This window comes from Pararge aegeria, chromosome 18 (assembly GCF_905163445.1).
Source record: "Pararge aegeria chromosome 18, ilParAegt1.1, whole genome shotgun sequence".
Classification (NCBI taxonomy): domain Eukaryota; kingdom Metazoa; phylum Arthropoda; class Insecta; order Lepidoptera; family Nymphalidae; genus Pararge; species Pararge aegeria.
In genome coordinates this window covers 10,946,880-10,965,941 of record NC_053197.1, presented here as the reverse complement: position 1 = coordinate 10,965,941, position 19,062 = coordinate 10,946,880, and the positions used below count along the sequence as shown (strand labels likewise).

General features: G+C 34.2%; 2 protein-coding genes across 3 annotated transcripts; both read right to left on the bottom strand.

Moving 5' to 3' along the window:
• Nucleotides 1-35: 35 nt before the first annotated feature.
• On the bottom strand, nucleotides 36-2,772 carry LOC120631758. Its single transcript, XM_039901437.1, has 3 exons — nucleotides 2,714-2,772; nucleotides 2,356-2,463; nucleotides 36-432 (listed from the first exon to the last, which is right to left on the bottom strand). The coding sequence occupies exons 1-3, from the start codon at nucleotides 2,770-2,772 to the stop codon at nucleotides 36-38; spliced, it is 564 nt and encodes a 187-aa protein (XP_039757371.1).
• Nucleotides 2,773-3,972: 1,200 nt separating this feature from the next.
• LOC120631502 lies at nucleotides 3,973-17,339 on the bottom strand. 2 transcript variants are annotated; one of them, XM_039901115.1, is made up of 7 exons: nucleotides 17,226-17,339; nucleotides 6,602-6,704; nucleotides 5,707-5,902; nucleotides 5,353-5,549; nucleotides 4,868-4,951; nucleotides 4,486-4,736; nucleotides 3,973-4,400 (listed from the first exon to the last, which is right to left on the bottom strand). In XM_039901115.1, the coding sequence occupies exons 2-7, from the start codon at nucleotides 6,701-6,703 to the stop codon at nucleotides 4,274-4,276; spliced, it is 957 nt and encodes a 318-aa protein (XP_039757049.1). In that variant the 5' UTR covers nucleotide 6,704; nucleotides 17,226-17,339; the 3' UTR covers nucleotides 3,973-4,273. The 2 variants fall into 2 exon arrangements, with proteins under 2 accessions (XP_039757049.1, XP_039757050.1); XM_039901116.1 differs by lacking the exon at nucleotides 4,868-4,951.
• Between the last annotated feature and the right edge of the window lie 1,723 nt (nucleotides 17,340-19,062).

Below are 19,062 nucleotides of genomic sequence, written 5' to 3'. Positions count from 1 at the left end.
TTTGTTGAAATCACAGGTTGCGTTTTTTATGTTCTCTAATACAACTCGGAGATTTCGGATTTATAATCGTTTTTGAAGTTGTGTCGATTGTTTTGAAACTTTTTCCACGGTGCGTTTTCGGATGAAGTAATTTTCGTAAATACTTTTTCTTTGTCATCCTTTGATGATTCAGTTGTGTCATCTGGATTAAATGCGTTATTTCGTTTGTCTTCCGTTTCCGACAGACCGCTTTTATCAACTTTTAAATTTGATACTCGGCGTATGGTTTCCTCGCCCTCCTTACCGCCGGTCATTATCATTACCTGTGGTGTACTGAGCGAAGTCATATGTTCTCTTAAGCATTGTTGTAGAATATGGAGGAAAAAAAGAAAGGCCAGTAGCGTTAAAGCTGACATGGCTGCATTGTTTTTATGGCTTCCACCGCTGAAGTGGCTAAAAAAGAAATTAGACATAAAACAACGAAATAAAAAAAAAAACAATTGTTTAATTGCGTATTTTTTTTAGCGATTATTCTTCATAAATCGCCGTGAAATCTGAAGCGTTTTCGTCAATTATTTTTTTAGTGGATGCAGATAAAATTGTATACCTTAGTTTATAAAAAAACCGCTCGAGCACGCTTGGAGAGATTTACCCGCAGCATATAACAGCTGATGCTTAGATGACCATAATTCTCTATCAAAATTCTGATCTTTTGCGAAGTTAATGTGGTTGGTTTTATGTAAAAAATACGAGATCACAAAATTTTGATAGTAATTGGCGTAGTCAAATTTGTTCACGGGAAATATATATTCTGTATAGCAATCAACACTATTTTGTGTTGTAGTTTATTTTTCATATTTTCTCGACAGAGAGCGGGTAAAGTTTATTTCTTAGTGTCAATTGGCTCTAAGAGTACATAAACATCTCGTTCCGGCACTTGTGTTGGATTTGGAAGTCCTATGAATTATATAGTAATACACAGTCAAACTACTCAATTTTAGAAAACGTTTGTTTTACTCAGAGGATATATGATATACTACGTAATTTATTGGTAACATTTTGACATTGGAAATTTTGATCTTCGAAAACTTTTATTTCGAACCGAAATCCAAATAAAAAAAGAGGAGTTCTTCATTTCTTCTGCATGTAATATATTTGTTGAGGCATAACTATTTTTTTAAGAACTCTTTTATATAATTATTTTTACTTTGGGTTAAATGAAAACTTTATAGCTTTAAAGTGGTTCACTTTAAAGTTTATGGATATACCAGAGAACTCCACAAAATCCCATAGGATGAGTGTGGCGATTGAAGTTTTGTATTGGTTGTTACAATTACAAAACTACTAATTTTCCTTAACTTTAAACCAAGACGTGCTGAGCTGGACTGGGAAAGATCTTGGAAGGCATACATCGGAGCTCCTTAAAGTCAAATAACACGATACCAGTTCGTGTTATTTGCCTTAAGGAGTTGAGTTAAGGGTTTTATTCATTATCTCACGGCGAAATTAAAGACCAGCGGACCTTGTACTGCCCACTACATAGTAATTTTATTACAATCAGTGGGAGGATGAAGGATGAAGGTAAGACTTAAGGTAAGCCTATGAGTAATGACTGCTCTATTTTCACGGCGCTGTATGCTCTTCACGTTCATTGATATTTTTTATAAATATTTTTAGTTTTATTTCATCTAAGAGTCGTTTCTGTATTCGAGCAGCTAGCTGTCTTACTAGGTCTTCATATATTAGGACGATTACAAAAATGAAGGATTTTGAATATTTTTCAAATTTACTAAACATGTTTAAATCAATAGCTAAAAAAGACAAACTAGAATTGTATAAGATAAAATCTCAAGATGCCAGTTGTCTGAAATATAAACCTTCAAAGTTGTACTGCTGGCGCCAGTTACCATTTTGATACGAAGCCCCATTTAAGCGTATGAATGCGTTCTGAAACATTGTTTTATGGCAAACCATTATTTTGTGGGTATACTATCAGGATTGACTTTGACGGTTGATTATTTGATAATTTTCAGATTATGTTTTGATTTTTTAGGATACTTCCATTGGTCTGTTAGGAATAAGGTAAATCTAGACTTATATGAACGAATTACTCAGAGTCAGTTTTGTACAGTTAATTAAATTTTCGATTATTCACTGATAAAGAGTGTATCACTTTCATAGTAAATATCTCGGCAACTGTTATGTTTAGGAGATTTTGGTCTCATAATTTTTTGTATATTTATTAGTAACACACAGTTTTTTTTAATATAACAATTTTCTAACTAGATTATATTTAAAAAAAAAAACGTGCTAGACATTAGGTAAGCTGTGCTCCAGAATAAATTAGTACATTAATATTATGAACTAGGTACTTACTGTTTAGAACCCAATGATATGTGACTAATATGACCATGAGATGTCGGAGACGGTTCGTATGGATAATACATTGGTTGTTCATGCACAGGTCCTGGGTATTCTGCATACCTATTTAATAATAAGCCTATTAAATAAACTACATTATTTACTTTTTATTCGTTCGCCAACTTACGATCGATCCGTTACTTTTTTTAACGGTATAATTAAATTACTCATTAATAATTTAATCTTTTAAAGCAATCGAAAAGAGTTCCTGCTGCTTGCCAAAATTCCAACCCGCGAATCGATCTTCTTTATTTGTTATTAAATCGGGATTTTACATCAATATTAAGAAAAAGCATCTATAATTTACACCAACCTGTCTACAAGTTGCTTCGGTACGACTCCCATTTGGGAATGGAAGTTCTCTAACGTCATGTCACTTGACACACAGAACTGCGAATGTCAAGGTTTATTATACGAAGTGAGTTTCTTCAAAGCATTCTTATTACGCTCTAATTCTCTCGCTGTGTCTAATGTGTGACAAAACGACAACGGTATCATCATTTGATGATCATCTCATTATCAAGAATGTCAGCATCCACAGAGCAAGTCGTTATGACCTAGTTACACTACGATGATTTTTCTAAGAACTTATAGATATAAATCCCAAAGTCCCAAAGTTTTAACTGTTGATTCCAAGACGTATTTTGGAAGTGGTTAAAAGATAAGACAAATTGAAGTCTAAATTTGAAAAAGCAATAGCTAAAATAGTTTTCAACTTTGTGATGGTGATAGGATTTATTTTTTCCGAGGAAATTAAAGTGCTCCTGCAAAATTTTCAGAAACCCAAAATAGCGCAGATGAAATTGCAGCTAACAAGTAGTTAATAATAGATCGAACCTAAACCTTCAGATAATTACTACAATTTTAATAATCAGCCCGAGTTTAAAAATCTTTAAAGACTCATCCTATATCATGCGGAGGCAGATTGAATTTAGTAGTTCTATTCTTATCTACCAAGAGTACAGAAAGGACAACACAACTGACCTCAATCTGCTATCTGAAGTTTTTGGATTTGCTAGATTACTAATTTTGGGCATTAGTAGAACGGTAGAACTGTCCTTATTAATATGGAATATTAGGAAAGGTTAGGACGAATCTATTTTACCTTCGATTTTAAGATTTTGGATTAAGTTGATTGTTTATTATGTATTTTGGGCATTAGACTTCATTATTATAGTAGGTAACTTAACTTAAGTTTTTGAAGTTATTGTGAAGTTAAAAATAAAAGATAGTTTCATTTTAAAATTTTATTTTACAATCACATTCACTCAAGGACGTCCTCAATCATACCATCACAAAAATATACACAATAACATTACTAACTATCCAGTGACATAAATATAATCATATCACCCTTTACATCAGTCATTAATTACACAAAATTGGCGGAATTACAAAACAAATTCATTACCAATTTTATTAAGCATAAAATTTAAAGGATCTGGATGTTAGAAATTTTTAAGTTGGAATATTTTTAATATTCTTCACATTTGTGGTTTGTTTAACGTGATCTAAGTATTAACTTCTAAAATAAGTTAAATAAATAATTAATTTAAATAAATAATACCTATATTTATGCAGTTTATAAGTACTGTGCGATGGGATAAAATATTTTCAACAGACTGCCAATTTCCATTCAAAGCTAAACAAAGGGTTTATAAAAAGCACATAAACTGAATTGAAAAAAATTAACGTTTCAAAAAGAAATATAAGTTCTCAAATTTTAAAAACGGATGACCATATTCCATTCAATTTAAAACAAAAGTTGTTTTTAAGTTCCATCTTTCACACAACGTGTTATTCGTTATTATCATCTGTTTAAATTATTTGGAGGAATTTTACGTATAAGTGGGTCTTAAGCTGACCTAAAAGATTAAACCTCGTTGCATTCGAGGTAGAGTTGACGGCAATCGATTCCAGAACGACCACGGCGCCCTGCCTCATAAAATTGATCAAAAGTGCCCGCTGACTGTCTCTCCAGGACAAAGCTTGCGGCATAGCTGAAACAATAAAAAACAAATTAATAATCTAACAAAATAAAATCGTCTTTCCTTTCATAGGTTTGTAAAAAGCAGAGAAACTTACGTTCCGAGTTGGCAGAAGACACTCTTGGGTCCAATATCACTGGAACATTCATTGTTTGCATCGCAGACGTATTTCTGAAGGCATTTGTCATCGTTTGTCCCAAAAGATCTTACGTAGGTCTTGAGCATAGCAATACCAGCGAGGGCGGCATCACTAACAGAGTCCTTACGGCCTGCTGACCGAGCACTAAGAGACCGATGTGATAACGAGGTCTTAAGAGCATCCAAAAGATTCACGACGATGTTGATAAACTGAAAGGAAAATAATAAATGAGATAAATAATTAAGGAAATCCAGAGAAAACAGTGAAGACAAATTATGAAATGAAGTATGCAATTTATGAAATGGAAAATCTATATGGGTAGGAAGGATAGGTCGCGTACCTCTCCAGCCTGCTTTGCCATGGAGGCGACTTGATCAGGATCTTTTGCACCGAGCACCGTCGACAGAACCGCGGCCAATATACTCTGAAGCAAGCGAGAAGCGAAACCGTCTCCATAACCAAACTTTACTATTTACAATAAAACTAGGAACACCTCAAAGATTTTAACTTACAATAATTATTTTCTTTGAGGTAGCCCTAATGTGTGTGAAGATCGTTACATGAAGGTTTCTAAAATCTAATTTGGAATGCCTACGTACAGGTGAGGAATGAATTTTATAGGTGCTTTACACTAATGGAGTGAAAGATTAAATTAATATGCCATAATAACTTAATATGCGATATATCTACAAAAATGTTAGTGGATCAGTATATTGCAAATAATTAAAGGTATATTTGTACAGTAAATTGCTGAATTGAAGTTTAACAATATTAATTTATCTCATGCGCTTAACATAAATAACCATCTTAGTTAACAGTCAATACCTGCATTGGAGAATTTCCGTTGTCGACCTTGTCGATGCCGTCATTCGATGCTCCTCCTCCAAGAATGGCAGTTAAGATTTTGAAACCCATAGATATTAAACTGGCCCAAGGGGATGGTGAGCCGACATCAGTGTCCAAGTTGTCACTCTTGTTGGGTCCGTTGCCGCCAGGGTTGAAGATCATGTGCATTATCATACCTGAAGTTAAAAATATAATTTTAGCACAATAATTGTATTAATTCAGAATGAATAGGAAAAGCAGTATCTATTTAAGAAACCTTACCTATTTAAGAATTTTAAGAATTTTATCTATTTATATATTTATATATTTTATAAAGAAATAAGTCATTCTTACCCAGCATGTTAGACCACGAAAATCCGCCATCCGAAATTGAATTATTTTGAATGTCGTCCAGATCATCCAACGCTACTTTCTTTAACGCGTTGGGTTTTTCAGCGAACTTACGTTCCTCTGCTATTTGTTCTCGATGAGAGAGTGGCAATGAATTGCTGTAATACTGGAGGTTTTGTGTTCGAACATTACTTGTGGCCTGAAACACAATTTAATGAAACATTGTATTATTATTGCATCCTGCTTAGTTATTCTTCAAAAGTAAGTATATTTTTTGATCTTTATTTAAAATAATTTTCGTCTGACTACTGATTATATCACCACACAATCAAATTGACTCGGCCGATTCGCAGAGAGCCTTTTCATAAATTTATAGTTTTCTGCTAAGAGAATGTAGGTTGATTTATTTAGGCGCACTTTTTAAGATAATGGCTTGTGCCCGGGCATTTAAATGGAAATAGCTTATGCTTGGTATATTATCAAAAAAGAAATGCGGAGTTCCATAAAAGAAATACAGTTACCGTCGTAACTCGAACGAGCTGCGCAGTTAAATAAAGTGAGAATAGGCATTTGCCTTGAGGAGCGATAGATCTTGGATCCTCATTTAGGCAAGTAGATATACTCAAATGAGTTCGTGGACCACACAAAATACCTTTGTCTAGCAGTAAAGTTCTTCGGTTAAGTTGATGTATGTACACGGGAATAATAAATAGCTTTTTAACACATTTACTCAAAATAACATAACCACGATCTTACTACAAGGCACTGAAGGCGCCGGGGTTCTAAAAATATAGCGTAGTGTATAGTAGTAGAATTTAAACAGTAGCACGGGTACATTACAACTAAACTGTAATCAGAAATAAAATTTATATAGAGGGGTTAGTAAAGCATAATGTACCTGTGAGATGAGTGCTGGTGGCTGAGGAAACGCAAGTGTATGAAGGATGGCTGACGAACTGATAAGGGCTAATAGAGCCCAGCCTGTCACCTTCTGATGCATTCTGAAAACAAAAACAAAATTGTATGTAGGTACATTGAATTAAATGTAATAAAAATAAAAGCGCGTACGTTAAACCGTATAGTCTCGTTGGACGTTGCGTCGATTAGAAAGTGTTCTTATGAGTGAATAATTCTTCGCTTGGATTGATTGCCTGTGTTCAGAGTTGTTCATAGAAAGTGGCCCCTCATAACGTGTTGTAGTATTTTTACGAGGATTTAGACTAATTGGAGGATGTCCGTTAAAATAATTATCGTATCGGCGCCGTTTGACTGTTTATCTACTTATTAAACGTTTTAATTACATTTCACTTTTGTTTGTCACATTCAAAGAAAGTAGACACTTAACGAAAGTGGACGCTACTTGACAACTTTTTTTATTTAAAATGTCGTTTAGCAAGACTTATTTTGTTCGGTTTATGCTAAACTGGATTGAGTGTTTTCTAAAGCCTGAAGAAAGTTTCTATGCAGTATTAGTTATTTTATTACAGTCAAGATGCACTCCAACGATACGCTGCTTGATCATCTATCCGGTATAGAAGTGTGTTAGCGGTTTGACCGACAATCTCTAATACGGGTGACCCGGTCTTCACTAACTGTAGTTCGGATGTCAACTCTCGCACCTGTCTTAATGAAGTGCTAACTTATATAAATTGAAGTTAATATTCACGGTCACGAATTACCATTACTACGCGGACTACTTTCTTTGGCCTTTATAACCGTTTTACGACTACCAGACCACATACCAGATGTTCTATGGTTACCGATACGTTGAACAATGAATATCTAGCTCTACCTTAGTAAGAAAAATAAAAATACTTCCGAAGGCTAGTGTTAAAACTGCTTAACGCAGAAAAAGCAATTAGGTAATTTCACGTATCAAGCTGGACGCGTCTCACCGTCTGTATGAAGTGCATTTACGAGATTCTCTCTGGAGAAATTTTGCTTCAGCAAGTGACGACTGAGCTAATGTTTTATTTATATGCCCGTGTGTCTCTCTTCAGATACATACTTAGGTAATTATTAGTGTTGTAAAAATATTTATATCTCTTATTTACTTAATACAAATCTACACTGCATTTTTTCTTCCTTGGGTTATTATTATGTGAACAATATTTCAATTACTTCAAACTTCGTTTGGAAATATTAAAAAAATTATAAATCTTCTAATTTTTTTTTTCTTTCAACATATTTTTCTTTCTTTATTTTTAAAACCAAAGTATATTTTAAAAATCAAGAAGTAATAAATATTGTTTCCAGAACAAAACCATGCATAGATTTAAAATTTCTATTTTAAAATAAGGGATAGATGAACTAAGAAAAATATTTAGTACCTATTGTATTCTAAACCAACTTTTTTAGTATTTAAACCACTGCATAGAATTTTATGTATGCGTCTACCATTTTTTTCATTATTATATTAAACCTATTTTGACTATTTTGTAATTCCATTGCTATAATTCCGCTGGCACAAAATAAATTTTTGTAATTTCTTTACAGATTAACAATCGCTGGGAAATTATTGCTTGAATTTTTGAATGCTATCTTATCGCTATCTATCTACGTACGTATTCCATAAAAATGGTCACAGAACCAAACTCATCGGCCTCCTGACCTAGTGACCCTGCGCTTGCGACTGAACTTGTCTGCATTACGCGGGAAACCTCACTTTCAACGTAGCGGATGTCGCCTATATAAAACCGCAAATTAACGTCGCTACTCGCGTTCATTGTGCTTGTTTACATAGAATTACCAAGCGTTTAGCGGCGGCGCTTCTTAGCTGAATTGACATCCCTAAAAATATTGTTGTCCTTTTTACACCACCGCACAACCCCACATTTAACCGTTTGATTTTGAACGAAAAAGAATTTCCTACATACACTAACTATCCTAGTGTAATAACAAATTAATGACGGTAACCGGTGACGGGCAAATTACGGTAGCCCGCGACTTCGTGCGGTTCCTCATCTATAAGTAAAATGGCCCATACAAACTTTCATCATATTTCTTGACATATATTGCATAGGTATCCCACCCTCAAGATACGTCTTTTTAAAAAGCGTTTTTTTATTTTATGTAACTTTAGATTTAATTTTCGCCAACTTCTTAAAACCGAATTTCATACAAACGTCTTGCATTGGAGTGAACTGTCGAGCTCTTTTTGTTATTATTTTAAAATTACAAGGCCTTATTTTACGCATAAGGTTGAAAAGTAGAAAAGTCGGGAAGTGATAAACCACTACATGACTATTCCGACGTCATGCCACGTTCATTAATAAGGCAGAAGATATTTTGCAATTATTTGGCAAGCTATTTTGAAATCCTACCGTGTTCTAATGTGAAGTATTTATCTTAGCCTCCGGCCCTATCTAGGTAGTCTTGGGCATACATGTAACTACTCTCCTATTGGCAATAAGTTGAAAAAGCTAAACAATCAAACTTAAACAATAATAATTGTTCGATACTGCTCTTATACGATAATGTATGACCTCGGTAGATAAACAATGGCACAAACTACTACCGGCTAACGCTGCCAGTTAAGTTGTATAACTATCTTCTACTTTCATAAAAGCATTTGCATTTAAAAGTAAATTAATATAGTCTCATAGATGATAACTAACGAAAGTTTTACGATTAAAATAATAAATAAGTATCTTGCGCTTAAATTTTCGGACCCATTTTGTGTTATTAACTTTATAAAAGAACGTTTATCTACTGAATATTTTTTTCCAATTCTTCATTTACAATATTACGAAAGAAGTTTTTTATTGCTAGTAGACCTTAGAAAATTGCGTGTAAACAGTGTAAGCAGTGGTGAATAAGCTCGTAACATGTCAATGGGTGAAAGCATCGCGGGCTGGTCGCGTGTTCCACTGTTGTGGAAGGTTAACGTTTCTCTAATTTCGGAGCGAGGGCTCAGACCTGCTATTATGGCTCGGCAGCCGGCTAACTGGCTCTACACTTTCATCGGAAATTCACCGTGGAAAAATAAAAGTTGACAGTTTCACTCCGGCACTTGAGAGATTTCATCATCTTTTTACGCAGGTACTAGAACTAGAAATTCTCGTCCTATTTCTCTAGTCCCTAGTACCGATTTATAGGGCATTTATAAATCAGCTCAACGAAGGCTGCCACGAGTGCTTCATGTAGCATCTGAACTCTGAAGTGGTCATCCGAATAAGGGCACTTTACTGTACCTAAATCATTTACATTGGTTCGAAAGAATGCGTATATTCAGAGTCTGGGTACGGGCGGGCAAACAATAAAAATTTAGTCTTCGAAAGGCTCGAATAACCAAAAGTTAGTAAGTTGAATTTTCGAGTAGGTATGGGCCAAAAACGATGAAGGTTCTACTAGTAGGTGATTCTTTGATTTCCATTTTAGAGATACTTTGATTGCGTTTGCAGTAATGGAATCAGTTAGCGTTGCTATATGAATTTCAATAGATTTTGGTGCACATTCAAAGGTCTTTTACATACATCCGATCGTTATATCTTAAGTGGAATAGCAAACTTGATACAGAGTTTTAGGTGATTTTCGAGTACGTTTAAAGGAATACCACCCTTGACCTTTAATGAACATAAGTAAATTGAAGGGATGGGATCTACAGAGCAAAAGTTTACAGTATTATAAAGGTAAATGTAGGTGTATCTGCTAGTGTTACATAAAATGATTACTTATTTCTCGGTTTTGATAAGTTTTTTGCCCATTCGCTGACCGGTCCGGCGTGCCAGCCGCTTTCTAAAACCGTGCACAAGTCTGCCTGTGCGTGTTTCACACGCGGATGTGAACACGAACTGATTATTCAGCCGTGGACATTTTGTATTTGATTACAAAGAAACAGTGATATATTCTAAAATATGCTGCTAACATTACTAGTGAAATTACTTCATAGCTTGAAATACTGTTTTCTACTGTCTGCCCTTTTCGAAAACTGAGGAGTTTTGCTAACTAGGTACCGATCTACTTGATCAAATCTACTTGTAATCTAACGTTTCATATTATTTAGGTTCATTTTTTGACCCGAATTCCCGAATATTGAGAAGTTTTAAAAGTAGAACCCATAAGTTTCGTTTACTTGATGTTGTCATTTGCTTCATACAAAAAAACGACACTTGACACCTATTTAATTTAATAGTGTGGCGACTGCGTCGATTACCTTCTGCCTTCACCGTAAATAATAGTAATTGTCGGCGGACATAAGACGGACATACATAATGTCCGTGAAAGTTTAAACATATTACGTTACACAGCTTTTCTTTTTTCTTCTATTTAGGTATTTGGTGTTTCTCCCATTTTGAATCTTGATTGATACTTATTTAATTGCATGTAACGTCGTGGTCTTGATACCTTCTGCTCCTTTGCCAAAATTTGGTGATAAAATTGAATTATCCTAGTTTTCTCATTATGTTATGGGCACTCCTGAGAAGATTCTTTCCATTTCTCTTTTTTTATATAATTTTCCCTTTCCTACATACTAAAAAGATCCAAATATCCACTTCAGCAGCTAGATTTTAGTGTGTACCTACTGAGATAAACTCTCTATTTAGGAGGGTTCTGGAAAAAATGATGGATTGAAACCAAAAAAATCATGTGAAAGTAATTCACATTGCATTAAAAAATATCTTATATTCTTCGATATTCATAAATTACCAATTTTCGTTACTTCCGTCAAGCACGTTCACCAGTTTTGACCAGTATAGGGATACGAAGCAAACATGAGTGCAGATCATCATTATCATCGATCGCTATATCGTCAGATCATTTATGTGTGCAATCATGATTTTTTAAGCTTTTTCTTGACACTAAAATAATAACGCCTAAATGCTTCTATAAACTATTTTGCCAACATTCTTTCGTTTAACCTTGCACGACCTTAATACCCATACCTCTATTGCTACTGTATGATGAATCTATACATTATGGACGTAGGCACGATTGAAGTGTGAAGATATGCAATTGATGTTCCACAAACGCGTAAGTGTTCCGGCACCACCACCGTTACGGTGTTCGCAAAGTGGACCAAACGGTACATCGGCTCAAGATGCACATGTTTTAATCGTTATTTACCTACTCATAGTTGCATTCTTAATTTAATAACTAATCTCAATATTAAATACCGTTCAAATCCGAAGTTAAAGCCACTTGCGTGTGGTTACACACGCTGATTCGGCAGCTACATTCAATATGGGTTTTTAGGTATGGTTATACCGGAAGTGTCTATCAGCTAATTTTGAGCATTTTTTCCCTAAAATGTTTTTAACCATACGTAATATATAGGTTGGGGATTCTTCATTTCAACAGTTTCAGTGACTGAATCTGGTCTACCATTTCTTCATCCGTCGAACAAACAGCACGTTAGAACTGCGGTCAAGGTCATTAAAAGGTACCACTTTGTATCACAATCTTTCTACAACTGGCTTGGTATTTGCCTCGTTAGTAAAAAAAATACTTTTATCGGCTATTTTCGGAAATAACATCTCGATTGCCGACTCGCAGGACTTTTCGAAAAAGGATTTTATTATTCATTTCCTGAGCCTGCATACTATTGAGAATATGTTATGCAAGTATAAATTCTTTGTTACGTAATGAGGTTTCACGATTTGATTTAAAAATAAAGCGGGCATCGTGTGTCATAAATAATAATCAACTTTTTTATTGGAGGCAGTTTATTACGTTTAAATAATTTTGTTACTCAACGGCCGGTGAATGACTATATTCCTCTCGCGTCGTCACAACTTTCACTTTAAAGTTTTTTGGATATGAAAGGAGTGAATCAGAATGGTTTACGAGCTGCGAGGCGAGAACTTGTTTAGTAAAGGTGGGTATTGTTTGCTTTCTAAAAAAAATAATATTATGAAAGCTGCCGCCTTCTCGGACTGTTGGTATATAAGTGACCGAGTTTTTCTTGTTAGTTTGTCCTTTTATTACACTAACATTACGTGGGTTTTATGTAATATAAGTTATCTCATTGTGGTTTACTCTCTTTAATTTTAAAAGGAAAACATTTTGATAGTTCGCGCTACCATTATTTTTCTAACCACACTTCAAAATTATTGTATCAAATCATGTTAATAAATATAAACAGCTTTGACTTTTAAACATCCCATCCTGCGAGCATCACTGATAATTTATTTTAAATACCAGTGGTTTTTTTTCTCTTCGTGTATGGTTCTTTAATAATATTTATGTTTATTAGCCGGCAAAAGAGACTGAACTTGGTGATGTCAATTCAATAAATTTAAATCCGTTCAGCTGATAAAATCGATGATGGAGTGACTGACATGGGAAATTTTTCACAATAAGTGGATACCGATAAGACTGAATTGAATTATAACGTCAGTTTAAAAAGGTATTGTGCCTACCCAGATGTCGAAAAGCGATGTTGCACAACCATCATGTAAGTAAATAATAAAACGTAATTTGTTATAACATACAAGAAATTTATCTTAGTAGACGGTAACACGCCGACTGTATTGACCATTTGGATCGTAGCAGCTTTCATCGCCACTCTCGACACTATCCGCGAACGTTCCATGACTTTTAATTAGCTCGTCTAGTGGTAAACCGGTTGCTTTAAAATCCAGAGTTCTTTGAGGGTTTAGTAATAAGATTTCGATAAGTAATTAAAATTAGGAAACCAAGAGGTAGATAAATAAATATGCACCAGAAGGTGCAATAGCTTAGTTCATACTTTCATATTTAGATATCCAGTAGAATAACCTAAGCATGAACATAGGCACCTAATATGAAACTCAAACACGTGACCAATGAATTTCATGCATATCAAAGCAGTATCGTCCATGAATGATTAAAAAAGTTAACAGCAAGGTTCATTTGAAAGCCATCCTTATATTATTATTTTCGTGATCTATGGAGTATATCGCATAGGTATGGATAATTCGCTTCGGCAGTTTAATAAAGATCAACATAGAAGCGAAAAAAATTAAACGAATATATTATGGTGATATTGATGAGTACTTAGCAATAAATTAATCGCTGATCTTTTTTGAATGTTAGAAGCTCGTTTGGATCGCGACGAGCTCGTTATTGAGTGTGATTCGCTCCATTAACAGATAAAACGATAAACGTAGTAAACCGTTAAGATTTTATTCAGCTACCGAAGTAAAACGCGATCGCATACCAATTTGTTCTAACAAAAATTACAAATGCGAAAGTGTGTTTGTTCACTGTTTTAATTGTAATATATCCATCTTCAATGAAAATGAAGGGATATTGTATCAATAAAATAAATTAGGAACAGATTTGACTGAAAATGCCACGGTTGTTGTTGAACGTTGAATTAACTGAATGAGTGATATGCAAAGACTAAAAAAACAAGATGTTTTAGAACAGAGTGTCCGGAAAGGAATATTTATTACGCAGAACGGATCAAGACCGCTAATAATGCAACCATGAGAAGACACGGATAAAAAGGATCAATCTGAAAGCGTAATCACCTGTGACGGCTTGTTGATAAGAATCCACAACAGGATTTGAAGTCTATGCCACAATATCCATCAAGTTTGCTAAAAGAAAGCGTTCAAAGCATTGATGTAATACAATACTGGGTATATTTATAAGCTCACTGGTTTATGGTGCCTGTCAGTTCTGTATCAAAATAATAAATAGAAGACCTAAACAGAAAAAAAATCTCATTAATGAGAAAGGTTAATGAAAACCTTGAAGCAGAGGAGGCTGGGTGCAAAGACTTACTTGTCAGTTGTCACCAGTCTGGGTTAAGGGTCTGTGGCTATCACTTAGCTGTAGCTTGGTAGATCAAAACATAATCTTATTAAAATTAGTGATTTTATATTTAATTTCAAGTTTCAGTTTTTTTTTGTTAATTTATTAAAACGAGTATTATTGTCACGTACACCGTGTACATCCACGGTGTTATAAATCGAAAAAAAATAACGAAAAGTATCGGAGACTGACAGTTCGTTTTTATGAAACATTTGACGTGGCGGAACTAATTGACGATGGTCTTCCCCATTATTTTAGCGCAAAATTTAAAAATAAAATAGTAGTGTTTCTTTTATTTAAAGGTACTCTTTTAAGTGTTTATAATATACTTATATGTAAAAGGCGACATTATAGCGATCTCTGCCAGGCAACCTACGTATGTAACTTTAATTGCCTTAGACGATAAAATTATTTTTATTGTTTATTTGCCCTAGTAACGAATAGTAAATCTAATATCTGTATGAGTTTATAAGGATTTTTAAAATAATTTTATCGTCTAAGCTACTTAAAGTTTCATCGTCCATTCAAAACTGAAATTCTTTAAAAGTCTGAATTAAAGAAAATATTAATTCATATGTATAATGTATATATGTATATATGTATGTATGTATATATGTATCTATGACAAGTTTTAAAATAAAGTACCTGCTTTCCTAGTAAGTGTGGGGTACCTACAAAGATCTGTGGCGTTTACAGGGTTTTAAAAGCCCGGGATGACATAAAGCAGGAACGTGGAATAAATTAAAAAATCCGAGATATATATATATATATATATATATATATATAGTCTGATTGGGATTGAATTTCGCAAATGGAATACGACATACCTACTTGACGCAGCCTAATAGGTTGGTATGACATTGTTGTTACAAGCGTGCTCAACAACTACACAGTCTTTTGTTTTCATGAACCACGTCTAATTCAGAGTTGAATGCGTATTTTCATATTTTAGAAAGTGAAGGTTTCCATTTACATGTGTAAAGTATATCCACGAGGAGAGCATGTTCAGACTATGAAATCGTCGTAACCTCCGCTATCTATTGTTACACATTACTAATGAGAAGCTTTTGTATGAATAAGACTTTAGAACAAACAAATAATGGCGTCATAGTCATTCATACAAAACCAGCGTTGTTATTGTACTATTTTTTAAAAGATATATTATGTACGTTCTTCAGCTTTGCCTCGAACTTAGACCTCGTTTTAACCTCATTTTTTTTTTATAATATTACATAATCCGTTAAATCTTTGTGGGAGAGGCTGAAGAACTCTTTAGATTTTTGAACCTCCGCCGCACCGTGCTGCTTACTTTCGCTATATCTCGAGTTTTCTATTCCGTGTTAATCATTATTATCGTAAATATTTGTAGTTGAAATTTTCTTTGTTTCTTTCACATAAGAATTATATGATACATATGATTATTGATTAGCTACATATGAACATTGGACACTATAATGGGTCGCCGCTGTTAGATGAAAAAATAATCCTATGTGCGTAGGTTGATATAATATCTACTATGCATATGAACGTCGCAAAGCTCCCTGCAGGCTTGCTTTCCTATGAAAGAGAAGGCCTGTGTCTGTGTTTTAAACCCACCACGTCGCTCCAATGTGAATTAGCGGGCTTTACGACTATTATCACATGTCTTTGATAATTATCGGGACCGGCACGTGCTCACCGATGCAACAGGATGGTCACCGCCAATGTCCTAATTCCGGTCCTAACCCTACATAAATATTTGTCTCCAGCAATCCAATCGTATAAAATCTATTTAGAACCCAAAAAAAAATCTTGTTTATTTGTTTCTGTAATGTTGAAAGTTTGTAAAGGATTTCAATGTCATTTAGTATATTTAGATCAACATCGTTATCAATCCATTACCGATCCACTACAGGAAACTTCTCCTCGCACAATTAGAAGGGCCGTAGTTCATCTATCTGGTCAAGTGCGGATTGGTAGAGTTCTCACGCCTTTGAGTACATTATGGAGAACTCTTAGGCATGTAAGTTTCCACACGATGTTTTCCTTTGCTGTTAAAGCAAGTGATATTTTAATTGCATATAAAAATTAAAAAAAAACACAACTTAAAAAGTAATAGGTGCCAGGTGCGTGCCGGGGATCGAATCTGGACCTTTAAAGGGAGGCCGAAGCTATAACTATTATTCGCGCTTTTAATATTAAAGTAGGTATTTAAATTTTTTTTTTTAAATTCTGGATTGTGAGAAGGATTCCTGGACAAGAGGAAGATGCCCCTCGAAAATTTTTTGCAAATAAAATAACGATCTATTTTTATTCTGCATTCCTATAAAACCACTATATATATTTTTTATGGTGTGTAAAATTTTAATTAATCTTGCGGTGGACATTTTTTGTCGTATATGTAACTACATAGAAACAAGTAGTAAATGGAAATCCTACATTTTTTTAAACCAAATATTAATAAAAATGTTTCTATGATATGAAAATGTGACATAAGTTATAACATGCATACCTTGGATTACATTTTAATTTACTTTCTCCATTCAGAACGTCGAAATGTCTCGATATTTTATCTACTTTCACAAAAGATGGCGTACACTATTATGGAGGGAAAAGTAGAATGCGACACATTTTCATAACTTAACCGTAAAATTTTTGGTTATACATTTATAAACATCACCGAAACACTTTACTATATAGGAAAATTGCAAATTTCACCCTTTGGTATCGTCCATTGAACTTTCACGGGATCATTTAAATGTTCACTTCCTGCAAAACCTTTAACTTCCAAAATCTCTTACCTTATCTCTTTCCAAAGGGCAATATCACTGAATCACTGATCACTTATCGATATCTTCCACGAGGTAGCGAACTGTCACCGGTGAAAGTGCGTCTTGCTTGTGCGAGAGTTTAACTTGCAATGAGTGGTGCGCCTTGAACTTCACATTTATATATAAGATGACCCAGTTACGTTGGAAACAACTAACTGTGCTAGTCGGTCCGTGTGTCCAACCTGACCATCCCGTTGTTCGAGACCCACGGTCCTGTGGTCCTTGTCAAGGACGTCTGCATTCATTAAGTTCGGCTTTAGTTATCCGACTGTATCTATGACTGACGCTTTTTATGAAGTTATGTAGAATTTTGATAAACGTTATCCTTTTGAATAACTGCTCCCACGTTGCCTATTTGGTCTAGTGGTGTTCCATTATGATCGTGAGATGACCGGATTCGATGCATCGTTGCAATTATCAATAATTTTTATTGCAATTGTTGATGCACCTAAGGAGTCGTCGAGTTCATCTATAGGTACTTATAATAAATCTGTAACTGGAAGATTTCTGTACATTTAATATATTTTGAAAATTTTGACCGTGGTATGCTTTATAATCGATACTGAGTCCAAAACAGATTTGTATTGAATTTTTGTCTGTCTGTCTGTCTGTCCGGGCATCACGTGAAAACTACGGAACGGATTTAAATAAAATTTGGTATAATTTTTTTTATCAATTTTACTTCATATCTCCGTTTAATTTGATTCGATTTTAATAATTCTTTTTTTATTTGAAAGTGCATATACTATTAAGCATGTATTGTCTCATTTTAATGAAGGTCTGATAAATATTGTCGGAGATAAAGGACATAACACTTCACAGATAACAGCACGTCGCAAGGCATATGGGACAACGCATATCGAATGCATGCGTACTATCCTGGAATAGCTCATAGGCTTATTTTTATCCCGGAAAAGCAAACAGCTCCTACAGTATAGCTTCGCTATTTTTTCCGCATTTGTCTTTCAAAATCCAACGGAGATTTAGATTGACGTATTTTTTTAGATAGGCATAGTTGAAATATTATCAAGCTTTTGATTTTGTTTGGTTTAACGCGCTAATCTCAGAAAATGCTGTTTTCACTTCAATTTTTTTTGGATTGATGGATGGATTTAGTTGATACTACGAAGGCTACAAAAACTGCAAAAAATATTCTTTTTGAGAGATTCAAATTCAATGCGTGTTACGGTAAACGTTACGCCAAAACGACGGAAATATTTAGTACCTAAGTGTATTGGAATTGTTGCTTTAAAGTTCTATAAAACAGTACAACATAAGACTACTTTTTGAAGTTGACTCATTCGCGGACGAAGTCGCGCGGGTCCGCTAGTCATAAATAAAATTTTATGTTTTATTAAAGTGTTTTTACCTACGCAGCAGTAGTAATTATCTAGTTATTTGAAAAATTAAAAACAACCAAAATACTCAGTAATGTTTACATAATATAAAGTATTTTTTATTTCATAGAAAAGTTTTAACAAGTAAAAAATGCCCAAGTTCAATCCTCAATTTGGACAAAAACATTTCACTGAATCTTGTAAAGCGGACAACTTTTTAATCAGAAATACTTAATCATTTTAATATATTTTACATAGATTATTATTAATAGTTTAAGTACATTTAACATCATTTAGCAGAACTCGGCACCGTGCGGATCACGAGTCCCTAGGTATGATATCCTAGTTAAAAAGTTGTTATATATTATTTGATTGTTCTGTCAAGTAATTCCTAATACCAGCCCAGATTAGTGCTGTCTTTTTCCTCAATCGCGTTTGTGGCTAAAGTGCGTTTAGAGGCATTGATGGAA